The 14,177-nt window shown below is 42.5% G+C and overlaps 1 protein-coding gene across 2 annotated transcripts in view; it reads right to left on the minus strand.

Annotated features, from left to right (window-relative positions):
- lamb3 (laminin subunit beta 3) overlaps positions 1-14,177 on the minus strand; it is a 29,659-nt gene that overhangs the window by 1,613 nt on the left and 13,869 nt on the right. For both annotated transcript variants that reach the window (XM_032514619.1, XM_032514620.1), the window contains 15 exons: positions 13,400-13,463; positions 13,138-13,328; positions 12,245-12,365; positions 10,477-10,665; positions 9,995-10,150; positions 8,695-8,888; positions 7,555-7,651; positions 5,890-6,265; positions 5,300-5,460; positions 4,584-4,795; positions 3,305-3,511; positions 2,859-3,003; positions 2,034-2,241; positions 1,557-1,698; positions 1,132-1,308 (listed from right to left, as the gene is read on the minus strand). In XM_032514619.1, coding sequence (XP_032370510.1) covers positions 1,132-1,308; positions 1,557-1,698; positions 2,034-2,241; positions 2,859-3,003; positions 3,305-3,511; positions 4,584-4,795; positions 5,300-5,460; positions 5,890-6,265; positions 7,555-7,651; positions 8,695-8,888; positions 9,995-10,150; positions 10,477-10,665; positions 12,245-12,365; positions 13,138-13,328; positions 13,400-13,463 — 2,640 coding nt within the window. The remainder of the gene's footprint in view (positions 1-1,131; positions 1,309-1,556; positions 1,699-2,033; positions 2,242-2,858; positions 3,004-3,304; positions 3,512-4,583; positions 4,796-5,299; positions 5,461-5,889; positions 6,266-7,554; positions 7,652-8,694; positions 8,889-9,994; positions 10,151-10,476; positions 10,666-12,244; positions 12,366-13,137; positions 13,329-13,399; positions 13,464-14,177) is intronic.

Consider the following 14,177-nt stretch of genomic DNA (forward strand, 5'->3'; position numbering starts at 1 on the left):
AGGTTTTTTAACATTAAAATGAGTTCCCCCAGCCTGCCTATGGTCCCCAGTGGGTAGAAATGGCGATAGGTGTAAACCGAGCCCTGGGTATCCTGCTCTGTCTTTGAGAAAATAAAAGCTCAGATGGGCCAACCTGGAATCTTGCTCCTTATGAGGTCATAAGGGGCAAGGTTACCTCTCTTTTCTCTACTTTGCCCGCCCAGAGAATTTGGCCCACTCATGAGAGCGAGACATCACGCTTTCAAACGAGCAAAGTGGAAGTTGGTCAGCCACACCCCCAGCCTCCACCTTGCCCCCCCCCCCCCCTCCTCAAAACTACAGACTCAGAAATGGCACAACTAAGGTAACTAATTGGGGACTGGCTCTAGTGGCTGTAATCTGCACCAGGCTGAATTTTGGAAAGAGACTTCAGACACAGTATTATGGGACCAGTAAGGTCATATAAAAGGTCTTCAGATCAGTATTAGGGGACCACTAAGGTCTATATAAAAGAGTCTTCAATACAGTTTAGGGGACCACTAAGTCATATAAAAAGACTTCAGATACAGTATTAGGGGACCACTATTCTATATAAAAGAGTCTTCAGATACAGTATTAGGGGCCACTAAGGTCATATAAAAGAGTCTTCAGATACAGTATTAGGGGACCCTAAGGTCTTATAAAAGACTTCAGATACAGTATTAGGGGACCACTAAGGTCTATATAAAAAAAGACTTCAGATACAGTATTAGGACCACTAGGTTTATATAAAAGAGACTTCAGATACAGTATTAGGGGACCACTAAGGCTATATAAAGAGACTCAGATACAGTATTAGGGGACCACTAGGTTTATAAAAGAGACTTCAGATACAGTATTAGGGGACCACTAGGTCTATATAAAGAGCTTCAGATACAGTATTAGGGGACCACTAGTCTATATAAAAGAGACTTCAGATACAGTATTAGGGGACCACTAGGTCTACATAAAAGAGACTTCAGATACAGTATTAGGGGACCACTAAGGTCTATATAAAAGAATCCAAAGAGCACCATGTCATGGGACCTTTAAGTCCTGATTGTAAACTGGCCCATGGTAAAAGGAAATGTTCATACTTCAATACATGTAAAGCAGCTACAGCAGGTCTCATACCTCATCAGCAGCAGCTGCTTCATCCTCAGCTTTGTCTGCGTTGTCCTGTGCATCCTGGGCCTGCTGGCTTCCGTTCTGCAGCAGCTTATTGAGCTCGTCCAGTTGGGGCTTCATTGGATTTATGAGTGCCGATGCATCATCCAGAGCCTTCTCCGCTGGGATCAGCTGCTCTTTGACCTGCATGAATAAAAAATAAAAAACTAGAGCTTAGTAAAGCTTGGCAAACAGCTTTTATTGGAATACATGTGTCAACATGTCATCCATGGTTTGCTTTGTACCAGGGGCATAGCACAAAATTGTGGGCCTTGTAGAAAGGCTTTCTCTATGGGCCCGTCTCCGTATCCACACCTATTGATTATCGCATCTATTTGGGCCCTGGGTACCCATTCCCATTTCCACCCCAGTCTGACAACCCTGCTGCGTACCTTTGTCAGGCTGTTGCTCACGTTGTCTATGAGATCCATGCTGGTCTGCAGTTTGTCCTCCAGGTCAGAGAGGGATCCCTCCACTGAGCTGAAGCCTTCCAGCAACCCGTCCACGTCGGCCTTCACTCCCAGGGCCGTATCCCTGTGAATGTGCAACCAGAGAAAACCTCTTTTACATAACTGTGACATCTATCATCACTGCAGTAGAGAGACGTAGCTGAGTGCTGAGACTCATCCAGAGGAAGGCTGAAGGAGCCCCCTACAGTCCTCCAGAAAGACCTCAAAATCTATTCCTGAAAGCATCTTGATTAATCTTTACAGTTTATTTAATAAAAATACTTATGATGTATCTATCACGTCCTTGTGAATTGATTAAATATCTATCCTGGGATTAATAAGAACACTGGTTTGAATATTTAGGCCTTTTTAAATGCTGTGAATGAGCAGTGGTCTGGTCCTGTGAGTGTAGCGGCCCACCTGGCGTCTAGCGCTTCCTGCAACAGTTTCCTGGCTTTGTCCAGCTGCGGCTCGGCCTGATTTAACACGGCCGTGCTGTCTGGGAGATTGGCCGCAAGATTCTTCAGATCCTCCAGCTTCCTTTTCAGAGCGGCCAGGCTGAGAGGCAGTTTGGCTTTCAGGATCCAGTCGCTCACCTCCTGGATGTGGGTCAGGTTGGAGGACGGGTCTACGCACACAGAAAGAAGAATCCATTCAAAATCTGCCATTATTACTGTAACCAAGTGAGCCCTGCTTGCTATGCCCTGCTATGTCCTGCTTTGCCCTGCTATGCCCTGCTATGCCCTGCCAAGCCCTGGTATGCTACAACTATTTTTTCTAGTTATAGTTTCATTATCTTTATTTTTTCTAATTGCCACTGTTGCAGATGGCCGCCCACAAATAGCCTGGGTCTATCCAAGGTTTCTGCCTAAAAGGAAGTTTTTCCTTGCGCCTGTTGCACTAAATGCATGTTTCTGGGGGAATTACTAGAATTGTTGGGTCTTTGTAAATTACAGAGCGTGGTCTAGACCTATTCTATCTGTAAAGTGTTCTGGGATAACTCTTGTTATGATTGATTAATTTGATTCAGTAAATAAAATTGAATTATAATTTGAAGTGAGGGGGAAGGGCAAAACAACAGCTGCATGCAGTACCAATTTCCAGAATGTTCTCTAGCATGTAGGGCACTGCATTGTGTTTTCTACACTGGAATAGCACCGTAGAGGGTACTTCATCATGTTTTATCTATCCAGTCCACCAGTGAGTCACTCATTCATCTGTCCTCTGCACCAAAACAATCTTTACCTGACAGGAAATCTTTGAGGTCTTTTACGACGTCACGCGTCTCTTTCAAGTCGACTTCTAGATCGTCTTGGGCCTGCTTCATCCTATTGGACAGCTTCTCCGCAGACTCCCTCACCTGATTGGTTGCATCCTGTGTTTCCTGGAGCTGTAAGGAATAAAATCTAAGTTAAATGATACTTTGGGGCGCGTGGGTAGCTCACCATGTAGAGCAGGCGCCCATATATATAGAGGTTTACTCCTGCGGCCCTTTGCTGCATGTAATTCCCCTTCTCTCTCCCCTTCCATGCTTCAGCTTTCCTGTATAAATAAACGCCTAAATGCCACCAAAGAATCTTAAAAACAATAAAGAAATTATGATTTAGAATCTGTCTACTGTTTCACAAGTCACAGGGGTGCTGCTGGTGGGGTCAAAAAAATTGAAAAGTGATCCGAGCGTGTGTGTGTACCTTCTCTGTGGCCTCTGTGATCTTCCCAGTCAGCTTGTCTAGTCGCTCTTTCACATCCTTAGCATCGGCGTCTGCCCTCTTGCTCAGAGGCAGGGCGCCCACGCATTTCTCACCCTTTGCACAAGGTGGGGTTCCGTCTGGGGGGCACAGCGCTCCACCCTCACACTGCAGAGGGGTGCAGGGCTCTGAGCGAACACTGCCACATACCTGAAACAAAGTCACAGATGGATGCATGGGGATTTAAAGAGGAAATGTGGAAGCTATGGCCCCATTTAACACTGTAGTTATCACATTTGAGTGGTTGATACAAATCTCGATTGCAGAAACTATGTAATTATATCTCGACAACTTCAGGCCAGATTGCCTGAAAATGTGCAGTGACTGATCTCTAATGTTTTAGTGGCCATTTGAGCTTTTCGTACAGTACGACATTTACACTTGTAGAGCAGGCCCACACACTTTAGTGAGTATTTGCTATATTGCTCTGGAGGGCATGATGCATCCTTTTTGCATTTATAACCCGATGGCCTTGCCTCTGCTGCCACATATTCTAAAGCAGACTTCCTGGACCATTAGAGGGTCCTTAGAGATATTAGAGGGGGAGGGAGGGGGGGAGGGGGCCTTATTGTTTAATCTTTTTTTTTTTTTAAGTTTAAAAGGTAATATGTCTTAAAATATACATAAACATGAGTCCAACATATTAAAGATAAATCGTCCTATTTGAGATTTTTGGTGTGGTTTTTAAATTTACACAACATGATGACTTGAGGCTTGTTGCCTGTAAGGTTGCCATCCACAGATAAGATTCACTATGCTACATGTATATTTAACATTAAAACATGATGTATAAATACAGGAATGTCAATAATTATTATTATTATTATTATTATTATTAGTATTGTATGCACCATAAAAAGGTATGTGTAAAGGCTTTGGGCAGCTCTACCCATGAATGTAGGCCCAGCTTCTTATATAAATGGACCCGAATGAAAATAAATGAATTTGTGAAAGAGGGCACGTATTAGAAGGTGAAGACATTTTGATTCAAAATGTGAAAATGTTTCAACATTCCTGTGTTTTTTCTTTACATATGACAGATGTGTTAGATTTGCAAAGAGTTGGAATAACATCATGATAATGATTTCTTTAAGTACTACAAATCAGAAGATCCAGGAGCTGTTTGTTTCTGAAACGTATTTGAGAGCTGTAGTTTTCAACACGATAATCTGTCTCCCTGCTAGATGAAATGAGAATACAAGCATCTCGGCCTGGGAGTTACCTGTTTGGCAACAGGAGTGAGGTCGGGTCGGGACGCCATGCTCTGGTTCAGTTTGTCCAGGTCTCTGGTGTTGGCTGGCTGGACCTGGTTTTGAAGGTCCATAGTCTCTCCCCTGGCATCAGCTGACTCCTTCACCACGTCTCCGGTGGCGTTGACTTTCTTTGCTGCGTCTGTGGACTCATCGTAGGCGGTCTTGATGGCAGAAAATGCTCCTGAATCAGACAGAAGCACTCAACTTGAGTACAGTTTAGTTTTAATGATGTCACCATATCAGAATGTCAGTTTGAGAAACATGGCGAGATGGTTCAGTCAGACATTGTGCGTAGACCAATGTTAAGTGTGTTTTACCATGTCTTACGGTGGCAGCAGGTTCAACACTACAAAAAAAGCTACAACAAAGGTCAAAAAGCTACAACATGAATGCAAAAGCTCCAAAGATTTTTATTTTTAATAGCCACAATGTAAGTGAGAGCTAACAATGATGACACATGTGGAGGAAAAAAGGTCTTAAAAATAATACAAATAAACTTTAATTGTGGCTTTGGTATTTGAGATGTGGCTTTTGTTTTTGCGTTGTGGCTTTTGTTTTTGAGATGTGGCTTTTGATTTTGCGTCGTGGCTTTTTTTTGAGTTGTGGCTTTTTTTTTTGGGTTGTGGCTTTTGTTTTTTAATTGTGGCTAGTGTGTGGTGGTGGTTGGTGGGTCTTTGTTTCTGACCTGCGTTGTTCTGATTGCTGGAGTTGTCCTTTGCATCTTTCTTGGCTTTGTACACCAGAGTGAGGCTGTCCAGCAGAGCCTGGAGTCTGTCCAGCTCCGAGTCCAGACCAGGAGTTGGTGTCAGGGGTGTAAGGTCACTGTTAACCCTGTCCATCTGGTTCCTGGGAGACAAAAACATCAGCTGTTCAAATAGGCATCAGTGAGAGAATCACCATCCAAAAATTAGTATAGGGAGACAAGCTCCAACATCCATGTTCCAATTTCCACCAATTCCACCATCTAATTTTCACAACAATGATGGAACGAGTGGTGGTATGTAACAAAGTAGGCTAGCGGCGCTGCTGCTGCTAGGTGACGTACAGGGAGGGCTATCTCGGGGCATTGCACTGACAGATTTGGATCACCCTTGTTCCACATATGGGGAGAGAGTTGTTAAACATAAATGTATAGGCTACTGATTTGATTAAAGTACTTGTACTGAAGTAACGTATCTGAATACTTCTTCCACCTCTGGAAGGCTTTATAAAGAGCAGATTAGTGCTTTCATAGCAAATCCAAATTCTGGCTTTGTTTTCTCAGCGGTCTCTTACCTGAGCTTGTCCAGTTGGAGCAGAGCATCATCGACCTGTGTGGTAATACCGGGGGGGAGGGAGATGGAGTCCCGGATCAGGTTCAGGCTGTTCTCCAGGATGAGGATGCGAGGTACAAAATTTCCAGGATCACCAGCCCCTCCAGGACGGGAAGGGAATCTGGGGGAGAGTCTCTCCAGAGCTGCACTGAGGTTCTGTCTCTGGGCGTCCATGGTGAAGAAGCAGGACGGACATGTCTCGCAGCCAGGGAAGGAGTCACAGTGTCCTCGGCTGCAGGAGTCACAGCGGGTTCCTCTGACGCCGGGCCGACACAAACAGGCCCCCGTCTGCTTGTCGCAACCGCCTGGAAGTGTTCCTTCAGCGTCACAGCGACACACTGTGGAGGAAGAGACAAGAGGATCAGACGACAAGAAATGCTCATTTCAGCTTGAATCGGAAACCTCAGGTCCTCAGTAGCTCAGTCATCAACGGTGAGTATGAAGTGACAGAATTGTAGAATTGAAATGTAGAATATGTGTAAGTTCAAATTTTAGACAAATACAAATCTAAACTTTGGGTTTGAAGTGTGGATTTAAAAAAAAAAAAGAATGGAAAAAGTGAGAAAAACACAAACTTAGTTACACTTTCAGATACATTTTCATGTTTATTTTATTTATTCACTATACAAAATGTTCTATTACCCGGGAAGAGTACCAACAAAGAAGTCAACTTTAAAGTTAAAGGTCCCATGACACGGTGCTATTCAGATGCTTTTACATAGACCTTAGTGGTCCCCTAATACTGTATCTGAAGTCTCTTTTGTATAGACCTTAGTGGTCCCCTAATACTGTATCTGAAGTCTCTTTTATATAGACCTTAGTGGTCCCCTAATACTGTATCTGAAGTCTCTTTTATATAGACCTTAGTGGTCCCCTAATACTGTATCTGAAGTCTCTTTTATATAGACCTTAGTGGTCCCCTAATACTGTATCTGAAGATTCAGCCTTGGTGCAGAATTACAGCCACTAGAGCCAGTCCACAATAAGCTTTCCTTAGTATGTGGCGTTTCTGATTCTGTAGTTTTTGAGGAGGAGAGAGGAGGGGTGCAAGGTGGAGGCTGGGGGTGTTGCCTTGACCAACTGCCACTTTTCTCGTTTGAAAGCCATGATGTCTCTCTCTCATGGGTGGGCCAAATTCTCCGGGTGGGCAAAGCATCTGAGCTTTCATTTTCTCAAAGGCAGAGCAGGATACCCAGGGCTCGGTTTACACCTATCACCATTTCTAGCCACTGGGGGACCATAGGCAGGCTGGGGGAAGGTATATTATTGTTAAAAAAAAACTCATAAAGGGACATTTTCATGCCACGGGACCTTTAAATGAAGCCACCCTGTCTAACTACAGTAGAGGACCTGAGTCATGTCTTCATGGAAGCATTAAGGATTAACCTGTGACTGCAATCTGATAATAACAGCTACAATGCGGCCTCATTGGCCTGTGCTAAACATGGAATGTGAGTGTTAACTTTTACTTACTAACATGTGAGTCCCACATTAATCACATGGAAAAATGAAACAACTTTCTAACATGACTGAGACAGCAAACTAAACTACAACCTCCAATACATCTCACACATCCATCAAATGGCTTCTCCACAACAAATAGAGTAATGCGAGAGAGTTGACTCACATCGGCAGCCTGTGAGAGGGTCTCCGTATGTGTTGTCTGGGCACTCGCTACACGTTGGGCCTCCAAATCCTGGTCTGCACTCACACTGACCTGTCTCCTGGAAACAAAGAAACAGTTGATTTCAGGGTTATTACTGGTGAGAACAAATCAAAACTGGATACAAACTGCTACAATCCTTCTACTTGTGCTCAGCTGTTGATCCAGCAACATCGGCAACCTCTAGGGCTGCGTCTCATGCCTCTTATTAGACAACGGATCCGTCGTAATTCAGTGTTTTTATACATACATTAAGTTCTATTATTATGTTGAACAAGGCTGAAAATCATCCATTCAACTGTAATTTGAATGAATGAATTGATAAATGTTTATAAACAGATTATGTCTATAGAACGTAGCATTCTATGCTTGTATGTGCACTTCATGTTGTGCAAATACTATGCAACTCTTTTTTTTATTATACTACGTGTGTTTTACCACTGTATAGTATTTAATGTTAATGCATGTCTGTTTTGTTGCCTGGGTGAATTTTTTTGTTTCTGAGAAGTTGCAATCTAGTAATAGCTCTTTTTATTTATGGTTGGTCATTCTTTTTACATTTTTGGAGTTTTGTCTCTTTTCTGGTTGTATATTAATGATTAATGATCTGTGGTATGCACAAGCTGCTACGTGCCATCTACATAAAGGGACCATATTGTGTATAATGTTTTGCACTCTAACTTACTCACAGTATTACTTACTTTAATAAGTGCATTTCAATGTAATGTATCTGTATATTATTTAAATTTTTAAATGGACTTGTATTTGAGTAAAATCATCTAGTGCTATTTCCACCTGTCCTCACTCCAAACTCGTAAAACACTGACGCTTGGGCAGTGGCTCTGAGCGTCTGATATGATGCAAAAAGCACCCTTCAGCATGGGTGCAGAGAGCACCGGGCACAGCAGCACCTACACAGCGCTTGAACAAGATGTAGTATTAGGAGAGACAATGGTAGAGTAGTTTCAACCCAGCACTTTTAGATAAAGCGTGTTCAGAAAAGATGATAAAGAAGACTTTAAGCATCAATAACAACACCTGACCAGGCGTATTTTACGAGATGGGTGTACGAATGTGTTGGCTCTTTCTGGGTAGTGATCATACCTGGTCACAAGCATCACTGTATGACCTGGTGGGGTCACAGCCGCAGGGCTTGCAGAATGAAGTCAGCGCTGGTTTCCAGTAGCCTTTGGAACACACTTCACAGGTCCGGCCGTGGAAGTGGGGCCGACAGGCACACCGGCCGCTGATCACGTCACAGTCATCTGACAGGGACCCGTCTGGGGAACAGGAACACTCTGGATGGGGGGGGGGGGGGGGGGGCCTTAGAGTTAGCTACTGTCAACTTTAATATGAACATTTGCACACATATATGCACTTTGACCATAGCTATAAGCATTGGTGGAAGATCAAGAATATGTCTGGAAATATAAATTGACATGAATCCAACATATTATTAGCAAAGATATCCCGGCCTATTCGTAAAAAAAACTCATTAACATGGAGGATGGGCTTATCAGCCTGTAAGGTAATCACTGAGGTAGCCATCCACAGACATGGTCCATCTTAAGGATTCACTGTGCTACATACAGTTTATGTTTGACATTAAAACATGATTGTATTTAAATATGTAAATAGTAGCTTAGTATTGTAGGGCACCATAAAAGATATGCAGCCCTACACATTACTGTAGGCCCAGTTAATTATGCAACTTCATTTTGTACAATATTATAAGTTAAAGGTCCTTGGCCTGAAAAACGTTCAAGACCCCTGACTTAAGTGAAAGTACTAGTACCACACTTTAAAAATACTCTTTACCAAGTAAAAGTCCTGCATTGAAATTATGACTTTAATAAATGTATGAAAGTATTAGTAGTAAGTAGATGCCAATAAAGTATTACAAGTTAAAGTACTCAATGTAGAAAAATAAAATAAAAGAAAGTGCACAGGATCCAACTAGTTGTGTGTTTAATGGTCTAATCATCTCAGCTGGACTTGTAGGCCGTTATTCTGTTGGCTGGTTTCATTTCTAATGAAACATCAGATTTTATAAACGAAATGTGTTTTGTGTGCAGAAATCTTAAGGTGTAAAATAACTAAAGCTGTCAGATGAATGTGGTGGAGGAAAAAGTAGAATATTTCTCTCTAGAATGTAGCGTAGTGATAGTAGAAAGTGGCATGAAAAGAAAAGATCCAAGTAAGGTAGCTACAGGTACCTGGAAGTTGTACTCAAGTACAGTATTTTAGTAAATGTACTCAGTTACTTCCACCACTGGCTTTAAGGACCCGGGGATTAGGCGTAGCTATGTATTTAAAGACTTCCCAGCTCACTGAAAACAGCCCCAGCTGAAAGAAGAAGCCGCTGGTGTTACAGAGTGGGATATGACGGTGTTGGATGACTCACTGGAGCAGCCCAGAGGGTTGGAGGCGCTCAGGTCGTAGTAGCCTCTCTTACAGCGCTCACAGCGGGGGCCTTCCACGTTCACTTTACACTGACACGCGCCGGTGATGTCGTCACACCGGCCCCCGTTTACTGTCCCCTCAGCACTGCAGATACAGCCTGGCAGCAACACAACAACACTGACTCGTCAACCATTGTATCTATGGGGCCATTTCATATTTAGATTTAACATTTCACTTCTTATTTTACTTTTATTTATCAGTTGCAAAGAACATGTAGGCTAGTTTCACACAAATGTCTGCCTGAAATGTAAGAAAAATAAGCTAAATGTAAGGAAAGTGAGCTAATTAATCAAAATACATCAGCTATGATATATTGCATTTTTACATTTGGTTGAATTTTTACATTTGGCGTGTGTATATCCCTTTTTTGAAGTTTAGTTGGAACCGGCCTAACTTGAAGTTCAGAGTGAATGAACAACTCACGTATGCAGGCATCGGGGCGGTCCATCCGGCTGCGAGGGTTTGGCTGGTAGCCCGGGGCACACTGGTCACACTTTGGCCCGGTGGTGTGGTGCAGGCAACCCTCACACACACCTCCACTCCTCCGCCCACTGGCCTCAAACACCGACTGGTCAAACCGACAGCGCTGGGCGTGGTTGTTACACTCACAGCCTGAGGAGGATCATGGAGGTCAGTACACAGCATGTGTCAAACTCAAAGGCCCATCCGTCCAATCTGGGCCCTCAAAAATTTTGATCCGGCCCGCATACCAATTTAGGTTCACAATAGATTTTGACCTGCCTTGTTGAGCAGCAAACCAAAAATACAGGAAACTGATTTTTTTAAAACTTTAATTACGCTCAGAGAAGAATTTGGCAGATTAGCCAACTTTAAGTCTTGGCTGTGTTGTAATAGCATGCTTTCACATTAGATGTCATTAAGCTGACGCTTTTATCCAAAGCGACTTACATTTGTTATAATTATCAACTAGGGGTTAAGTGTTTTGCTCAGGGACATATTGATTTGATTTGAACCGGGTCTCCCATGCCACAGGAATGTGTCATATCCACTGCACCATCCCCACCCAACCCAACTGAACATGTAATCATTGTTTTGCTTGATTTGCTAAACTCTATGATGGATAAAGAACATTTTTGCTGACTTTTGTAGGACTTTACGTTGACAAAGTGTGACAAAAGTTGGAAAAATCGACAAAAAAACCCAAAATCATTTAAACACAAAAATGGCTCTTAATGTGATTCCTATTTTCCAGTTTGGCCCCATAGTAAAAGTGAGGTTGACACCCCTGGTATACAGTATATACAGTATGAGGTAATGATTTATATAAATAAATACATTTGAGTTAAAATGGCTTTCACATAACCCCAAAGAAACATTACATAGAACAACAACAACAACAAAAATGTAATAATACATCCGATTGCCAACATTGTGGGACACTTGTGGCCTTCACTAGTACCTAGCTTTGACATAATGGATGATCCAGAACAGTCCGTGGTCTATATTCTCGACATGCTACACTATCTGTCCAATTTTCTGTTGCACTAAAACAACTTTAAAACGTACACATGTTCCACCAAAACAAGTTCCTAAGGAGGCCATTTTGCAGAGGCACCACGGCTCTGCCCGGTGCTTAGCACCGCCCAAGATGATTGGGATTGGGTTAAAAAAATGCCAATAAACCAGAGCGTGTTTTCCTCCCATCCCATAATGCTGTGTGGAGTACCCAGACTCTCCTCCTTGGGAAGATGCATCGTTGCATTAATTTAACATGTTGGCTGACAGATGCTACCTCCATGTTTTTCTACAGTCTGTGGTGGGTCATGACATCATCATGCTGATCAGCTGGGTTTAGAGAGACGTGTAACAGGTAGGGTTGGGTATCATTTGGATTTTTATGATTCCAATGCCAAAATGGTTCTTTTAAAACGATTCAGATTCTTAAACCGATTCTTGTAAAATCTAAAAGATTACATAATTTATAGTTTTGAGAACTTTTATAGAACTTTTGAGCCCAGACTGGGAAAGCCGACATTCATTGTAGCTAGCTAACGGTAGACTACAGAGAAAGTGTGATATTTTTTTACGTCTGTTTCTGAGCGACACATTGAGTGGAACTGAAATTTGCTTTCTAATCCGGTCCGATTCCTAATGTTGTGTAGGAACCAGTTCTATAGTGGAGGTGGGTTTCGGTACCCAACCTTAGTAACAGGTACGGGGGAAGTCTTACGTTTGCAGGTGTGAGTGTTGCCCTCCTCTGCGGGTCTCCAGGGCAGGTCGTTGTAGAGATCAGCACAATGCTCACAGTTGACTCCGGCCGTGTTGTGCTGGCAGTCACACTGAGGATTCACCTGCAGAAACACGTTCATCACTCAGGCTGGGATCAACTCAGGACTGCTACCAGAAACATGAGCATCACATCTCTAGGTTATACCAGCAAGCTTTGTTAAAGTGAAATACATCTCCATTATACACTGTATTTAGCCTGCATGGTTGGGTATCGTTCAAAAGGTTTCTATACCGGTCCCAATTTAAGGGCTTACTGATACTGGTTCCTAAATGTATTAAATCCATTTAAAAACGTCTTTTTAGTGTATTTCCTTAGCGCCTCACACACACACGTTGTAGTCGAGCCTATGAGCCCCGTCTGTGTGCGTAACGTTAGACAGCCAATCAGCATTAGCAGATCTTGGTAGAAGCATACTGCGTGTTTATTGGCTCACTGACGCTGATGATATTTACTCCTCATGTATGGAGCTTCAGTATTGAATGATGATTCATTTTTTGATTCTTGATACTAGAGAGGAAATTCGGTCGGTGACTAAAACGTATTGAAGTTTGGTACCCAACCTGCACCAACAATGAAAATTCCAATATGCATAAAGATGAAAGTCAAAATGAAATCCAGAGTAGATTTCAGTTCAAAAAAGCTAACAAACAGGCTTATGTGACATATGACAGTGGGTGAGAGGCAGTGTTCAATCACTGGGACATGCACACTAACAGCAGTATGGCATTGCCAGGCCTATATGTCCACAGCGCTCTGGATGTCTGTGCACCCAGAGGAAACCCACGCGGTTACAAGGAGAACATGCACCCCCCCACACACACACACACACGTACCTGTATGCTGTTGGTCAGCAGGTTGTTGTCGGCCTCTGGCAGGCATCGGTTGGCGTGTCCGTGGCACATGCAGCGGCCCATCACCCTCATCTCCTTCAGGGCGTAGAACCTACTGAGAGCTCTGCCTGGCATACGCGGCACGTTGCCGAGCTCCATCAGTCTCACCCTCAGCCCCGTCACCGCAGACACATCTGGGGATGAGACAGCTGTCAGTCACACACCTCGAACCGGGTGGAGCTCCTTATGACAGACAGGGACTTACCTTCAATCTTTTGGTTTTTGGAAGCAGGCACGTAAGCATACTGACGCAAAGGATCAAACTGGATCTGGAGAAGAGAAATATACAAATACATATTATTATTATCAATACCTTTGTGGGATGCTTCGCACTTACTTTACCTAAAACCAATGCCACACAGAAAACTGTAATATATAGGGCAATATCAATTGGAAAATGTTTCAGATGCAAGTGTGATAATTTATTTTAAATTAAAAGACCAAAATTAGCAATAAGTCAAAAACAATTCATCTTAAGCTGCATATGAATGGGGGGATGTGAATATGGACCTAGATACATACACTAGTGTACACCGGTACAACGTGTCCACTGGTTACTCGTGTCATGCGAATGTATCAGAAGCACTAGGCTATATTTTATTGATAATGTGGAAATATCAATTATGTAAAATGTGTTAATTGTTTTCAATATTACTGTATTGTTGAATGTCTTGTTTTGTTTTATTTTTTTGTGTGGACTCCAGTAACAAAAATAATATATTATACAGTATGTATATATATAGTATGTAGTAAAAAACTGCGAAAAACAAAACCTAGGTTATTTTTTAAATGATATTGCTAAAGACAGGGCTGATTGTTTATTGATTTACACTTAATAAATCCCTAGTTCTTTTTAGTAGGAGCAGATCAGCCTTAACGGAAATTAGGCCAGATTTTATACACAAAAGCAGCACATATATGTACATATATATCCTATATAAATATATATATATATATATATATATATATATATATATATATAT

The sequence above is a fragment of the Etheostoma spectabile genome, chromosome 4 (genome assembly GCF_008692095.1).
Source record: "Etheostoma spectabile isolate EspeVRDwgs_2016 chromosome 4, UIUC_Espe_1.0, whole genome shotgun sequence".
Lineage (NCBI taxonomy): Eukaryota > Metazoa > Chordata > Actinopteri > Perciformes > Percidae > Etheostoma > Etheostoma spectabile.